Genomic DNA, 16,351 nt, shown 5'->3' on the forward strand with positions numbered 1-16,351 from the left:
TTCATTTTAAATAGTAATATTTTTCTTTTGGTGTCTCTCAATACCATTACATATTAGAGTTCTCTATTTTGATTGTGGAGTTCTATTGTCTATTCAATTATAGACCCCATGTTATTAATCTCACAATCTAAACTAAAAGAAACAGTTAAAGTGCAAGACATCACACAACTTAGGAATTTTCCCTCCATATGTATTTTGATTCTCTGAACCTTAGAAAAGTTGTTAATTATTCAATCCTTCTGAAACCAAGACATGCTGTGTTTTTCAATACAAATATCAAGCTCATTATTCAATGATATGTTTACAATGTACATGCACTGGATTCTGTTTAATTTTCTGAATATCATTGGGATAGATACTAAAGGAATCAAAATGTTTTATAAAATGGCATGATAAACCATAACAGAAATCAAAGTTGGGATTTTCGGTTTTCCTTATTCTTGAAAAATTTGATAAGATTTAAAATATGCACATTTGTTGTCTAGAGATGGAAATGTAAAGTTCCTGCCTGTAGTATATGTGAAATCTTACACTCCTTCCAATTATGTTTACCTAAATAATTGGAAAATGCCAGGCAATAAAACAATTTGCAATTCCCTCACAAATATATGTAACACTTGAAATTCATCTTTTCAGTGATTTCTGAAAGTTTCACACCATTCTTTATTTCTTTTGTAAACTTTATGAATATAAACTGAATCACAAGTAAACAAAGAAAAAAGCAATCATACCCGGGCTCTCATAGAATTGTCTAACAATATGTTGGCAGACTTTATGTCCCGATGAACCACTGAAGGCACGGCCTGTAAAAAGAACAATTATGCAATCAATGGAAATATACTACCATTTGTATTTCATAAAAACATTTACACAGACCCCAATTGTTCAAAGAAAAGAAACAGATACAAGCTATCACAGTCTTTATCAAACCCCAAAAGCACACCCCATCATGGAGATATTCAATTCCTCTTGACACATCGTGTGCTATGCGAACCCTCCTTTCCCAATTTAATGGTTCGACACTCTCATCTGGAGAGGAAACACAACACAGAGAAGCTTTATCAAGAACATAATTTGCAAAGAATGAAAATAGGAAATGCAGATAGACCACATTTATGCAAACACTAAATGAAAAATATAGAAATAATGATATGATAAGTAAATACTCAAGACATTACAGAAAGGTACAATATCAGTTTGGCCACACTAGAGTGCAGGGTGTAACAGTAAACAAATCCTTTGAGAACAAGAGTAACAATATCGATGAAAAATAATCTCTGTAAAATAAATCATCTCACACAAGAAAATGTATTGAAAAACTCTAGAAGTAGAAATCGTGATTACTTTAGGAAGTATTTCCACAATTTTGAAATGTAGGGAAGTGTTTTTGTTGACCCACTGATGATTGAGTCTTCAGTAAATTGCTACAACCCTATGAGGATGTTTATCAGCAACATACAAAAACTTATGTTGATATTAGTCTCATTGTGTTTCAACAGTACTCACTCTATCTATTTAGATGTGACTTAAGATGTAAAAGTTAAAACCCAAAAAGAAATGTTCAAAAAGGCCTCCTACTTTATGTATGAGTATGAAGCTCTGTTACCAGAAACGCAATGGAATGACACAGCTTGCCATTAAAAACAGATGAAAATTATCAAATTCTGTTTCTATTTGCATTGTCATTGCCATCACATTTCACATTTCTCGTTTATCATAACATAGTTATAAAGTAATTATAAATAAGGTTATTCAATCAAATCAATGTATTCTTCCACATATTTGATGGGTAGCATGCTCCCATTTCTCATTTATAATGCTCTCATTTCTAATATATAAATCGCTTGCTATGTGGCTTGTTCCATATTACCCTGCAATGTGGCTTGTTTTCTATTACTCTGCAATGATATTGTCAGCCTGCCTGCATCACTTATGGGCCAACAACAAAGTACTAGAATACATATATGTCCTATAATCGTCACTTAAGATTTAAAATATACTGAAACATCCTGTGAAATTCAAGGGGTTATAACTTTGTATAGCAGGAATGCATACACAAATAAAACCACTCATGTACAAGTCACATGAAACTTCAAAACAGGTCCAGAGTTTCCAACAACTTGCATATATGTATAGACATATGTACATGCACACTCTAAGAAGTCAGGCATGTAATATTTTTTGCACATTTAAATGTGTACTTATTTGTACACAAGGGTATGGTTATGCATGAGTATGTGCATACATAAGCAGCAAAGGTTGAGGTGAAGATAGCTACAGTCTGCCACTGGAAAGGGCCGGAAAAGAGATTGAAGGGGGAGGAGTCATTCTATCAAGGTGGAATATGACAAGAGGACTGCCGAGGGTCATTTTGATCTGAAATTGGCAGTGACCAAAATACTCCCAGCAAAGGAGTTGTGGGATTACATGTGAAGAGTTTAAGTATCGCAACCTCCTTCCCAAACCTTCACCTCCCATTTCATAGCCCAGCATTTGTCAAGGATAATGGCTTTAGTTAATGAGTGAAAGAAAAAGCAAGGGAATAAATGTCTCATGTCACCCAATGATGGTGTAATTATAAGTTGCTTTAATTTTTTGTTGAGTAAAGTGTTTCCCAACAGTAATTGTTCCCAATCATCACACCTACTCAACAGATTATGGTGTATAGATAATAGATCAATTGGATGCATTCGATTCGGGATGGATTTCCATAATAGTTTGGGCCTGGGTGTTGTATAGCATACCATGAAGACTTTTAATAGAAAAATAACAACAAAAGATTCTATTTTTGTATATTGTGTTCTTTAAGTGTTTTGATGTTTTCACTACCATTATGTGTTGTGGCACGTGCTCATTCAACAGAGACAAATGTTGAATGGTAGATTAAAAAAATCACAATAATTAGTATCAAATCAGCCCACAGATCTGTGCATTGGCAGCAATTTGTGAAGTGAAGCAGTATGCAAGTGCTGCCCTTGCATTCTCAAGGTGCAGGTGCCTTTTCTTACTTTCTGTAATATAGTCTCTAAATTTATTTCTAATAAAAGCAAATCTTAAATATACAGAGAATCATAGAAACTTAGCTTAGGTGGTAAGACAAGTTTTCTTTGATTACAAAATATAGAAACATTGTCATCCTCACAGTTCAAGTTCAAAATAACTAAGCAAGTTTAAGTTATTGAAATTGTTTAATACTCTTAAACTTGTTTTGGGTGACCCTTTTAGATCTAAGAAATTTGAAAGAAAAACAATTTTAAAACATGATTTTTGGTCTAAGGCCATAGAAGTTTCAAACAATAAAAGAAATCTTGTCATAACAAAATGCTGATACAATATAAGGCAAATTATGAGCACTTAATCCTTGAGAAATCCAGACAATCACAGATTCTTCTGTCAGATTTTATATTTAATAAACTAAAAAAGGTAAGCAGGATAGCTTATCTTACCATAGAGATGTCTTGCAAGACTCCCATTACTCATGAACTCATAAACTAACATGCGGTGCCCCTTATCAACACAATATCCTACCAAATTCACAAGATTTCTGTGATGTAACCTTCCAAGTAGCAAAACCTGCAGCAAACTAATAGATAGCTTTCAGCCTATAAAGGATTAAAATACATATTGAGTGTACTGCAAGTGAAAGAATTGGGAAGAGAATGTGAAAAAGGAATGGACATTCATTTCCTAATTTTGCATTATGAAATATATAGTAGGTTATAATCTCATATATTGATTACAAGGTGACTCAAATTTCAGTCCAAACGGAACATGTTAAACCTGAACCTCAGCAAAGAAATATGGCATGTATTTTAACTAAGAATGACAATATATAAGATGTTACCCTAAGAATGTTTTATTTTAAGGAATATTAGAATGCCGATTAAGTAAGTTTACATCTGATAAGTAAATGCTGGATAGAATTAGTGAGAAGTAAAACCAGAGTTGCATGGAAATGAATACGGCATCAGATATGGATACAGTGCATTTTGAAGATTCCCATGTATAGATATGGCAATTATAAAAATATAAATATTCTCAATTATTTATACATCTAAGTGTATGTTGAGGTATCAGCTTCACTGGCTCATAGAGTGATTTCCAGTGAACGTTAGGGCTCCTATGTGATGCAAAAATCTCTTCCATCCCCAGCACTACCCATTCAATCAAGAGTCATGTATGATGCAGAAATCTCACTCACTCCATTCACCAGCCAGCACTAGGAAGTTATTTGACAGCAACTAATACGAATAGAATGCCCTATGTCTATGAAGAAGAAAAGATTGGAGAGATACCAGACAGTAGGTGGAACATAACTTTAAAAATATTTATTATATACATTTTGATTTTACTTTATTTTATAATATTTATCTTGGTATATTATGTTTGTGTCTTTAGTGATTTAAATATAATTTCTATATTTCACAAGGATGTGTCCCCGCCTGATCCCATCCCTGACAAAAAAGCAAGGCATTTCCAAAACAGTGAGAGGATGAGAATAGGGATAAAACACCCCCCGCCACCATCACCAAAGGGGAAATATCCCCCAGTCATTCTCCTGATAAAGTTGACAGTGCCAAGAAGTTCCTCCTATTGAGGATCTTCAGGGGGCTCTTGGAAGTCCCTAGGATGTCATGGAAACTCCAGGAAGTCCCTCAAAAGTCTCAGAAACTTCGGAATGTCCCCACAGCCTGCACATGCAAAAAGTCATAGGTTTTTTAAAAGCATTTTTTTTTTTAAATTCAGTTCACTAGTCCTAATCCTTAAAATGTTAATGGACCCGCCCACACGCCAAATTCTCAAAAAACTATAAATATACTTTCTAGCCCTCGATTCAAATCACCATCAACACTTTATCATTGCATTGAGCAAGAGAAAGAGGAAACGAAAGACTTCAATCATCTTCAGTAATTAAATATTCAAAGCATTAATCCAGTCATCTAGGTAAAGATTTCACAAATTTTGAAATTCGTACTTTGATTTTAGCATTTATAATTTCATCGCTAAATGATAAATCTGAAATCTTATGTTTATTGTTTGCTTTTTGAATCTAACTATTCAATATTATTATATATATGCAGATTGCAAATTATCTGTAGGGTTTAAAAATTATTTGATGTTAACAAGATTGTTTAACAGTTATTATTATTTAGGGTTTTATTATTTATAGCGGCAGTTTTTAGGGTCATTTTAATTATTTCATATTTTTAGGACTTTAAAATTTATTTATTTTTAAATGTTTATTTGCAAATTTGCATAATAATATAGCTGCCTTTCTGATTTTCATTTGGCTTTTGTGCATCCCATACTTATTTGAAGGTAAAAAAAAAGTAAAATGAAAATCACAATTCCTCTTTAGTTTCAATTCTTTTTAGTTAATGAAAATATGTGCAAGTTTTTGTTTCAATACTTTAGATCACTCCTTGTGATCTATCATTAGAATGAGGAATTTTTTTTTAAGTTTTATGTTTAAATCTAAGTAGCCGAGTTTGCCTGCTGCCAAACTGGATCCAAGTAGTGGTTCATTTCACCTACAAGTCCCAATAAGGTTCGGGTTTTTGGCAATCGGTTCATTTGGGGCAAACCCGAGAATCGAGATGAATCAAAGGCGAACTCAAGATGAATACAAGGCAAACACAAGACGAATCCAAGACGATCCCGGGATGAATGAAGAGTGAACCCAGATGCACAGTGACAAGTTTTTTCTTTTTTTTGTTTTTTTTTGTTTGACTTTAACTAGATGCCCTCCTCGGCCTAAAAGTTACCTTTAAAACACATGAAACACCAAAACAAGTTCTTTTTTGTTCATTTCTTTTGCAAATAGAAAATATCATTCCAAGAACTTAGTATATGTGCATTCCAACTTGTGTTTCCTTTCACACAAACAACATGACTACAAGGAAGAAGAGACGATGTTGTGGGATATAGAGCCAAAGCATACTGACTTGGATGCTTCCACTTCCCACCATATAGCATTTGAGTCTGAAATCCAACAAGTCCAACACTCTTTCATCTAATGTTCATACATCATCTAATGTCGATGATGATAATGATATAGATAATTTAGAAAATCCATTTGATGATTAAAAGTTTATAAGTTAAAACTAATCATTGAACTTGATATTATTATTTTTCATATTGAACTTAAAGTTTGAAGTTTGAAGAATGAATATTTATCATGCATATTTTGAATGACACTCAAGTTTATTGTGGCTTAGTTGTTTATATGACTCTCTCTCTCTCTCTCTCTCTCTCTCTCTCTCTCTCTCTCTCTCTCTCTCTCTCTCTCTATATATATATATATACACACACACACACACACACACACACACACACAGACATGCATGCATACATACATACACACACACACACATGCATACATACATACATATATATATGTATGTATGTATGCATTAGTGTTCCACGGAGACACGTCTCCCCCAAAAAACCCACCTCTCTTGTAGGGGGACGTTTCCAAGACTTGGGGACTTGGGGAAACGTACCCCCACAGCACCACCACTTCCACCACCTCTGACAAGGGCACTGTTGGGTCGCTTGCTATATGTCAAATGCCATTACATATTGATCGCAACCTTTAACTTCGTGAAAACTAGTTGGCCTTTCATGGGCAACTCAGAGATGTTATATTGCAGATTTTGCCTTGAAGATTTCAATTCACCTCTATTTTCTATATCAGCACCACCCCCCACCACCACTACACCGCTGTCCCCAAATTTAGGCCCTTGGTCGCCCTGTCCCTGAAACCCGTCCTCTATTCAAGAAACTCCGTGGAACACTGGTATGTACCCAAACCCCAAAAAACTTTTAGCCAAACACACAAACTGGATCCACAAACCCAAACTAGGATCCATACCAAAACCAATAACTTAGGTTTAGATGTTAAAAGTTCAATGCTTATTAATGGTAATCAAAAACTTGAACGTAGTTTTCTTGTCTTTGATTTTTTTAAGTTTTTGTTTAATTAATAAATGTTATTTCAACACTTCACTAGTAATAGTCAAAGGAGGATTTCATCTTTTATGCATCCTCTACTTTTGTGCTCCATTTGACTTTAAGTAAGAAAAACAAACATGAAATCATTGTTTGACACTATCACAAGTTCCCAGGGATGCATTTCCAAGTGAATCCATGGAGTTTCGGGGACAAGGGGACGACGAGGGATGTTTCCTCCATGTTTCTGGACTAGCAAAAAAATGTGGGGACGTTTCCTTTAGGTGGGTACGGCATCGAAACCCATGGGGGTCAGTTGTCTGTCCCGGAGATGGTCGGAGAGGCCTCAGATGTCCCTCGACTGTCCTGGGGATGGCCGGTCGTCCCCCAAAATTTCAATGCAATTTTAAAACAAACTACAGTTGCAAGCAATAAAATCACCCCAATCAAAGCAATTCAGATTGTTGAGTGTTTTAACAGACTAAACTAGAGCAACAACATCACTAGAAAATAGTCAACTGATTGTTGGAGTGAAACATAGCACTCTCCATGTTGCTAAAAGTGAACTTGTTCCAGACTGCAATGCTTGTGGCTATTTCTGCAAGTGCACTTGCAGCACTTTAAATCACTAGCAAATGTACGCAAGTGAACTTGCAGCATCACCAAAGGTATCCATGCAACTTGCTGCAGCTGACTTGCAGCTTGATCCCACTGGTCCACCTAAAACAATCCATATTGACAGTGATTATTGATTTCAGATTCGATGAATTATATTTATGAATATATGAAATTGAAAATTTGAAAGCAATTTGAATTAAGTATAGTTACATGGTATTAAGTTACATCATTTATGTGAATTTATGAATTTCAACTCTTGTTTATCAATGTAATGTTATCATATGAATATATTTGAAATTTGAAATTTCCCTATATATTTTAAATTTTCCCTATTTTTTATATAGTCGTCCCCTCTGCTGTCCCCTCCATCCACTAAAATGGCAAAAGAAAAACCATCCCAGAAACCCATTTCCCTGTCCCCCCATACCAAAAACTCAAGGTAACATAGGATATTACACAATGTACTCTAACAACTCTTAAGGTTTAAAATGAGGCGAGAGCTCTTTTACAGCGTTTGAATAAAAAAAAATAGAAAAAAAGAGGGCAACAAAGGCAATGGGAGCCTCACCCACATTTCACAATCCTACAGGGACAAACATTGGGTTAGATATGAGGAGCTCTTTTTCCATTGGGCCACAAATATGAAGATTAGGCAGTGTGGGCAGCCACAATTTCAGTTGTTTTGTTCCTCATAACATTCCTAATCCACAATCTTCATTGGAAGGTACTGCATGAAATAGGGAGTTGCACCATGTGGTGAAGTTAGCATGTGTCGAATTTTGGTACTACAGTAGTGTTGCTTCAAGTCCTTATTGGTAGGAGCTGGTTACAGCATAGACTGTGGCAAGTAAGGTGTTCAAAACCCCATGAAAACTGATGGCCCATTATTGGACAATGAGGTCCAAAACATATATAAGCTAGTAAAGGAACAAAAATAGGTTTGATAAACCAATGTGGTGTATTTTTTTATCTGATAGGTGGACAAATGCCAAGAATAGGGCACTCATTAACTTTTTAGTGACTTCAAAATGATAGTTGGTCTTTTTCACTCCAATGAAGTAAAAAATGTTGACACCTTATGTAACTTGTTGAATGAGGTGGTGATGGAGATAGTAGTGGATAATTTTATCCAAATGGTTATAGACAATGCATCTGCATATGTGGTAGTTGACAGACTAATAGAGGCAAGGCACCCTACATTGTGCCACCCATTGACTTGACCTGAAAATTAAGTTAGGTGAAGAATGCAATGGAAGATGCAGAGAATATTACCAAACATATCTGCAATCACACATGGATCCTAAATTTCATGAGAAAGCACTCTAATGGCAAAGGGTTTGTGCATTTAAGATTCACACACGCTAACTTACTTACCTTTTAGAGTATAGAAACTGCATTGCCCAACCTTAAACACATGTTTGTGAGAGAAAGGCGATCTGAAGGTCCTTACTATAAGGAGGTTGAAGCAAAGAGAATTGTGAAGACCACTTTTATGATACATTTTTCAAGACCATAAATGAGATCATCAAGGTAAGTTTTCAAACAAAAATGATTGGCAATGTTACAAGTTGTTTTTGTAATACTTTAATCTTTGATTTGCTGGTCATTTTTTAAAAAAAATCTGATTTACTTTAATTTTCTAATTTCCTTTTCATTCACTCTCTTGTTTTAGGTGTCAAAACCTTTAGTTAGGGTTTTACAGTTGATGGATGGGATCACAAACCTCATGGAGTATCTATACAAAGCCACTGAAAGGTCAAATAAGCAATTCAACATTTGTATGGGTTGAATAGAACCAAATATAAAACCGATACGATGCATTATTGATCGAAGTTGGAACTGACAACTTCAACATATTCATGCTGCTGCCTACTATTTGAAACCCAAGTTTTTCTCCCCCCCTTCATTTCAAGCAAATGCAGAGATTATCATTCTCCTCAACATGTGTACAGAGAGGTTGATCCCTAATGATAACCTTCAAGATCTCATATACAATGAGTTACAGTGTTATATGAGGGAAAAGAGGGCATTCTTTTCTTCAACTTTATGCATTCATAGTCTATAACCAAGTAAAAAAAATTATGTTTATTTATTTTAGCTTTTAAGTTTACTAGAATTTTAAAAATCTTACAAAGTTATAATTGACGTTCTTCCAGATTTGTGGTAGAAATATTTCAGTGCAACACCTAATCTTCAAAAGCTTGCCATCCACATTTTATCACAGCCCTACAGTGCACTTCCAGTTGTGAGCGCAATTAGAGCATTTTTTTGGCCATTCACACAATAGAAAAAAGCAACAAATTGACTCAAAGGTGCTTAAGTGACCTTGTGTTTGTGCATTACAACCTTTGACTACATGAAAATAAGGCAAACCTTGTGTGCGTGCAGTACAACCTTTGCAGGATACTCATTATGTGCTTGACCTCAATGACATTGATCCATCTTCAGATTGGGTTGCTGCACCTAAGCATGTGAATCCATTGTTTACTACTAATCAGATTGATGAGTAGGAGCGGGATAACAAGCAAATGTGGCAGCATATGATGCTTCAAAAGGTCAGTTTGGCAGTTCATCGAGAACAAATTCACCACATACACAACTTGTTTCTATGCTTAAGGCTCCTACTGAGGCTCTCGTTGTGGCTCCTATTGAGGATACCGCAACTATACCTTCCACTTCCACAATGTCCACACAGTGGCAGCAAACTTTTTCTAAGCTTTAGTTGTAGAAAAAATTTATGATTTGTATTTCTTATTTATATTGAAATTGGAAGTTTATATGTATTGAAACTTTGAACTCATTTTTTGGTCTATTGAAACAATGCAAAAAGGTAGCTGATAACTAATACATTGCTCAAAATGGCAATATCTCAAACTACCTATTGACCTACCCATCCCAATACATAAACAAAATTTATATCTAACTACCTTATTTCTAAGTTGTGTTTGTGTGACTTTACACGAGATTTATTTGCTAAACGTGAGAACTACACTATCTGGATGACAAACACAACAAAGATCATCTGATCTATATTATTTGAACTGAAAAGTGATATAAGATGCACTTTTCCAAAACAAAATTAAGGGATTTCCTAATAAAATTACGAAACTTATAGCCTATTTTATGATGACACTGTTTAATAAGATTCCTCTGAAAGGTACATTTTTGTGAGCTGTATTCTACCAACAGCAAAACAAATGAGAATAAATCTTGTTAAGTCAAGGACCATTGAGAAGTGAACCCAATTGGATAGCAGTATTTTATTGCATAAACAAAAATTTATATAGAAAGAAAAAGATCAAGGAATAGCCAGCATATTTCTTTAAATTAGACATACATCATAAATGTTTCTCATAGTTAAGGCTTCTTTCAAAGTCCAGATATATGATTTTCCCATTTGTCTATGTCCAATAGATTCATCTTAAACAGAGAGGTGTGAATTGAAGAAATCAAATTGTGAAACCTAAAACAAATGATAATGCCAAATCTTATAATTTTCATGCCCACTCAAACTGAGATGCAGGCCTCTTCATGTTAAACACAGTTTTCACATAATGTTTTGTGCTCTATGATTTAACACTTTGCTTCATGGTTATAAATTACCTAGATTTGTACAAAAGTGATAGTAAACTAAAACGGCCAACCCCATCCATGAATGTATGAAATAAAATCAGACATTACCACTGGTTTGATCATATAAATCCAAAAAGGGGTAAACTAGCATTATAGTCATAATGATTCCACCAAAGCAATAATTATGCCCTTTATCCCCATGAACAGAAAGCGGTGTATATTGTTTAGAGGTTAGGTGAGAAAACAGAAACAAATTATTCTAATGCTATTACTGCAATGCAAAAGACACTAGCTTTTTTCAAATGTCCAACTACTTGCAAATTATCTGATCATTTTATGATCTTAATATTAATCATAACCCTCCTTACCAAATAAGAAAATCATTCCCAAGGAAGCCATCAAATAAGAGGTTAAACACTGTCAATATCACTCATGTCATTTCTATAGACTCAAAAGGGTTCAATAAATCCATTTAGTTGTAAACTTGACACAAATCTAATAAAAAACTAGTACTAAAGTAGCAGTATTAGGAATGCAAGGAAACACATCACCTTGTAGTGTTCAATATGCATGCTGATAACAGCTTTACAGAGTTCTTAATTATGTATTACTTATTCATGATACACTATTGGTCTTTTATAGGATGATCAATACCTCAGTCTGGAACTCTTTCTCGCCTTGTTTAGAGTCTGTTGCGAGCACTTTAATAGCAACTGTTTCACCAGTAGCCATTGTAGCTTTGTAAACTGGGCCAAATGCCCCCTGCCCCAGAACTGTTGTAAAGTTATGTGTGGCCTTTTGTAGATCCCTGGAAATTCATAAGAAAAATAGAGAATACAGAACTTAGTAAATCCTGAGAGAAAGTACTCAATGAAAAAAAAACACCTATATGAAGTTCAAAATTAATATTATATTCTGAAGATCACATGTATCTGTAAATTTCAAAAAAAAAAAAAAAACCTTTTATACAGAGAAAAATGCTACAAATACTCAGAATCAACCTAATGTCTCGTTGTCTGCAGGTTGACAAGCATCTGGTAGGTTATAAATGCAGATATTTGGTAGAGTAGGGTGATTTCATTCCAAGGGAAAATCAAATCTACTAAGATTCAGTTCTTATTAAATCATGATTTCATTACAATCAATTTACAAGGACCCTGAGAAAATGCCAAAAATGGATTGTATTTACAAAAACTAAAGAAAAAGTACCCAATGATGAAGGAAACCTGTCCAGTCAAAAGCAAGACTGTATGCAAATGAATTACAGGATAGAACACAAGTCCCGATAATTGGGAAGTCTATCTAATTCATAAACCAAAGCATGAGCAAGATGAACATCAAGAATTGGAACAAGCCTTAAAGGCTTAAACATTGGATGGTCTTAGGAAGGTTGGTTTGCAGAAACAGCCAAACATGAGCTAGCATCTGATTACCTTATGGCATCCACCAAGCTCACCAAAAAGCTAGGTAAATGCATCAAATAAGCCAAAACCCTGACACTCACTCTGTATCTCCATACCAAAGATCCTCAATATTCAGGCAGACCCTAACTCAAGTGCTCTGTCTAGGCTCCAGACTAGAGCTGTCCCAAAGACGTGTCCAAACTTCATATTAGAACTCTGCCCAAGGTTTATCCAAGCTCTGGAGTCTAAACATTACACTACTTGTCAAATCGTAAGATCAGAATAGTGTCCAACCTTATGGCTACCATCAACCTCAATTATGAGAAAGAAGGAATAAAGAAAATATTTTAGTATCTACAACAGACAAAAACTTAATAAGTCTATGGGGCTCAAAGAGATTCAATTATAATGGAGAAGTAGTTGGGGAGAGGTACCCTAGAACACAACAAACTAAGTGCAAATAAATAAAGAAACATAAACATTATAATGGGTAAACCCAAAACAACTAAACCCCAAATCAAAAAGCTAAGTGCAACTATTCATGTGAGGATTGGAAGCCTCAAGGAAGCATGTACCTGATGAAGACAAATAAGGGAAATCATGACAGAAGACCAACAATATTATATGCACATGATAAGGCACGATCCCAAAGAAATGACATCATCATCTGCCACCATGAAAAGGCCACTGAAACTGATAATGTTTGTGGGGAATGTATAGAGATGATGGAGATACAATGGACAGTCCTACAAATCAGCTACTCCCTCTAGAATCTCTCCTAACACTCATGGCTAATGAGCCACATATGCAAATTTATACAATAAATGAATAATTAATTACCAAGTTTTGTTAATGCAAATACATGCTAGAATAAAGTTTATTTCACCTTTTTTAATTTTATATTATCGTTACAATTATGAACTTGTCTTGTGTAGGGAGCATAAAAAATCCAGAATCAAGACTACACATCATCAGGAATCAGGACATGGCAAAGCATGCATGAGACATGTATCAATGGATGAGACATGAACATAATCATCACATAATACATGTCAATTTTCCTATCTGAGTTTGACAAGAAACATAATCACTTAGATGCATAATCATCACGTGATACTTGAATTCTTATGTCCAAATTTTTATCAGTTTGCAAATTTCTTTTCAAACTATGGTAATATCATTGGTTTAATGTTTTATGCAACTTCCTTTTTTTGAGTTGTGGACTTAAGCAAATGCTTGATCTTTTGTTGTTTTTAGACAAAAATTGTAACTTTGCTTTGACAACTCCACGTGGTGATAATGTTTTGAATGTGATGGACTTGGGAGTGTGCACCTTTACCATTCAATGTGCTTTAGGTGATTATTGTCCTTTTTGAGTCTAGGATCCTTGTCAATTAATTGCTAGGTTCCTTCAGCCAAATAATATTATATATAATGAGAAAGGAAGAAAGGAAGAAATTAGATTTATGTCAATGAATGAATAAAAATAGACCAGACTAATGGAATGTACATCAGGAAAGATCTAGGACAAAAGGGAGACCTAGACTTGAAGAAAAACCAATTTAGCAAGAAAAGTAAGAAACAAACAAAGAAATAGGCAAATGGGAATTAACCCAAAAACTAGTACAAGCATAAATATAAGTATGAAGGGAAGACCCCAAAAAGTAGTGGAAGATAATGAAGATGACCCAAATAGGAAACCAAAAACCTCAAGTACTAGTATTCAGGGATACATTGGAGGAACCGATGAGATTATCATCAATCATTGTAGAAGTACCGATGGAGAGTCTAAGAATGCTCATTGGGGAATGTCGAGGGGTAAGGGGGAGGTAGTCAATTCTGCATAGACCCTCCTCTAACACTCAAAGAAAGCTGGTGCAGGTCTGAAAACATGCTACTACAGGTCTGGGCAGCAAGGAATATACCCGAAAATCTCACCAACATGCACCCAAGCTGCAACTTCACTCCAAAATCACTTCAAAACTTGCCCAAACATGAACAATGGAAAGATATATCAAACTATCATAACAGAACTGAACACACACTGAAGACTGTTGATTACTAAAATTTGTCCAAGTTTGAAAACTTACGAGTTCCTCCAAAACTAGAATTCGCATTATAACTCTTAAAGATTTTGAACCCATCTCAAACATCCTAACAATATATATTAAATAAAACTTAAAGTATAAGAAAGTAAATACACAAACTTATATTTCAATGTTTATTTCATGTATGGCCTCCTATAATCATGATAACTCCACAAGTACAGCTCAGATTTGAGTGGATTGTCTTCAACCGAGCTAGGCACCTCTGTTAAATAGGATACATCACCCAAAAGTGCAACACTTTGGTCCTAGAACCCTCATGCCACCCCTCATAAGCTAATCAATGCATGGTACAGCTCCCACATAGCACCAATCTCCTCTCATCAAACTGTACGGCCTGAAGATGTAGTAAGTATGGCATCCAAACATCATTAAAACACCTTAAAAATATGGAGGTATACCCACATAAGTGGCCAGCAGGTATATGTACAAACTGTCCTCAAAATGGTACAGCTCAACAACAACAACAAAACATCTCCAAATGGTTCTTCAAAACTTCAACAAATCTGTCACAAACATCATCAAAAATATCAAACATTCAAAACACATCAAAATAATCCATGATTGCAACCAAAGATGAAACTTCCCTTTCCAGCTCAATGTCAATTCCTCTAGGAAACCACTCTAACTAGATAGGGGAGTTTTTGTCCTTGAAACCAGCAGCCTCGGGAGGGCTTTTGTACTCAAGAAACTTTGGAAGAACTCAAGTTCGTTCCAGCAACATAACAACATTATTCACAAATCTTATCTCCAAAATGAGCCCCAACACCTCCTTATATAGCTTTTTGGAGGTAATATAATAATCCACTTTTTTTCCCTCACAAAGACCATTTTGAAAAAATAATAACACTTGATGTGCAAAGGCCCCCTTATCTAGATGTCCAACTTTTAAAATAATTTATCATTGAGCTATTACATTAAGTTATCCTTTTAACATTTTCCAACACTACACAACTTTAGTGAATTAAACAGTAACTAAATCTCATCCAAGTTGCGGAAAACACTGAAACTGCATGGGAATCAAACTCTGATCATACCAACGTGATTCTAAAGACTTGGGATGATGCCCATAGCAAACCAATGACTTACTAAAAATAGTAAAATACACTACTCCTTCAATAAAATTGGAGAGCACACGAAAGGTCGGAAACTGATTCTCAAAGCATCATAAGATTCACCCAGGCCAATTGAGCTCATTGTTGTAAACAAAAGTCATTGATGACCAACCCTAAGCAGACCAAGAAGTTTGGAGTTCTTCCCAACACACCAAGAAGCTTTCCAAAAATCTCAAAAGCTAGCTAAAAGTTCAAAATTCAATATTACTAAAATTTAGGGCATTAAATAGGCCTAAGAAGAAATGCATTGCTATTGGCTTAATCATTGTCTCAACGTGGTGCATCTTTATAGGAATGCCCTAGAAATGCACCTAGAAGCATTGCTGCTCAAGAATAAAGAATGAGGCATATCCCTTGCAAAGATGAGATTTATATATGTATATACATACATATATACATACATAAGTATATATATAAATATATACATACATACATATATATGTATATAAATACATATGTACATGCATACATACGTACGTACCTACGTACATATGTACATACATACATACGTACGTACACACACACACACACACACACACACAAACAGACATACATACATACATACACATACAGACACACATCACAC

The 16,351-nt window shown here is 34.9% G+C and overlaps 1 protein-coding gene across 3 annotated transcripts in view; it reads right to left on the reverse strand.

The window, feature by feature from the left end:
* LOC131060475 (calcium/calmodulin-regulated receptor-like kinase 1) overlaps window positions 1-16,351 on the reverse strand; it is a 68,317-nt gene that overhangs the window by 10,871 nt on the left and 41,095 nt on the right. For all 3 annotated transcript variants that reach the window (XM_057993719.2, XM_057993718.2, XM_057993720.2), the window contains exons 4-7: window positions 11,797-11,950; window positions 3,447-3,573; window positions 944-1,029; window positions 732-803 (exon numbers count right to left, since the gene is read on the reverse strand). In XM_057993719.2, coding sequence (XP_057849702.2) covers window positions 732-803; window positions 944-1,029; window positions 3,447-3,573; window positions 11,797-11,950 — 439 coding nt within the window. The remainder of the gene's footprint in view (window positions 1-731; window positions 804-943; window positions 1,030-3,446; window positions 3,574-11,796; window positions 11,951-16,351) is intronic.

Source organism: Cryptomeria japonica, chromosome 3 (genome assembly GCF_030272615.1).
Source record: "Cryptomeria japonica chromosome 3, Sugi_1.0, whole genome shotgun sequence".
NCBI lineage: Eukaryota > Viridiplantae > Streptophyta > Pinopsida > Cupressales > Cupressaceae > Cryptomeria > Cryptomeria japonica.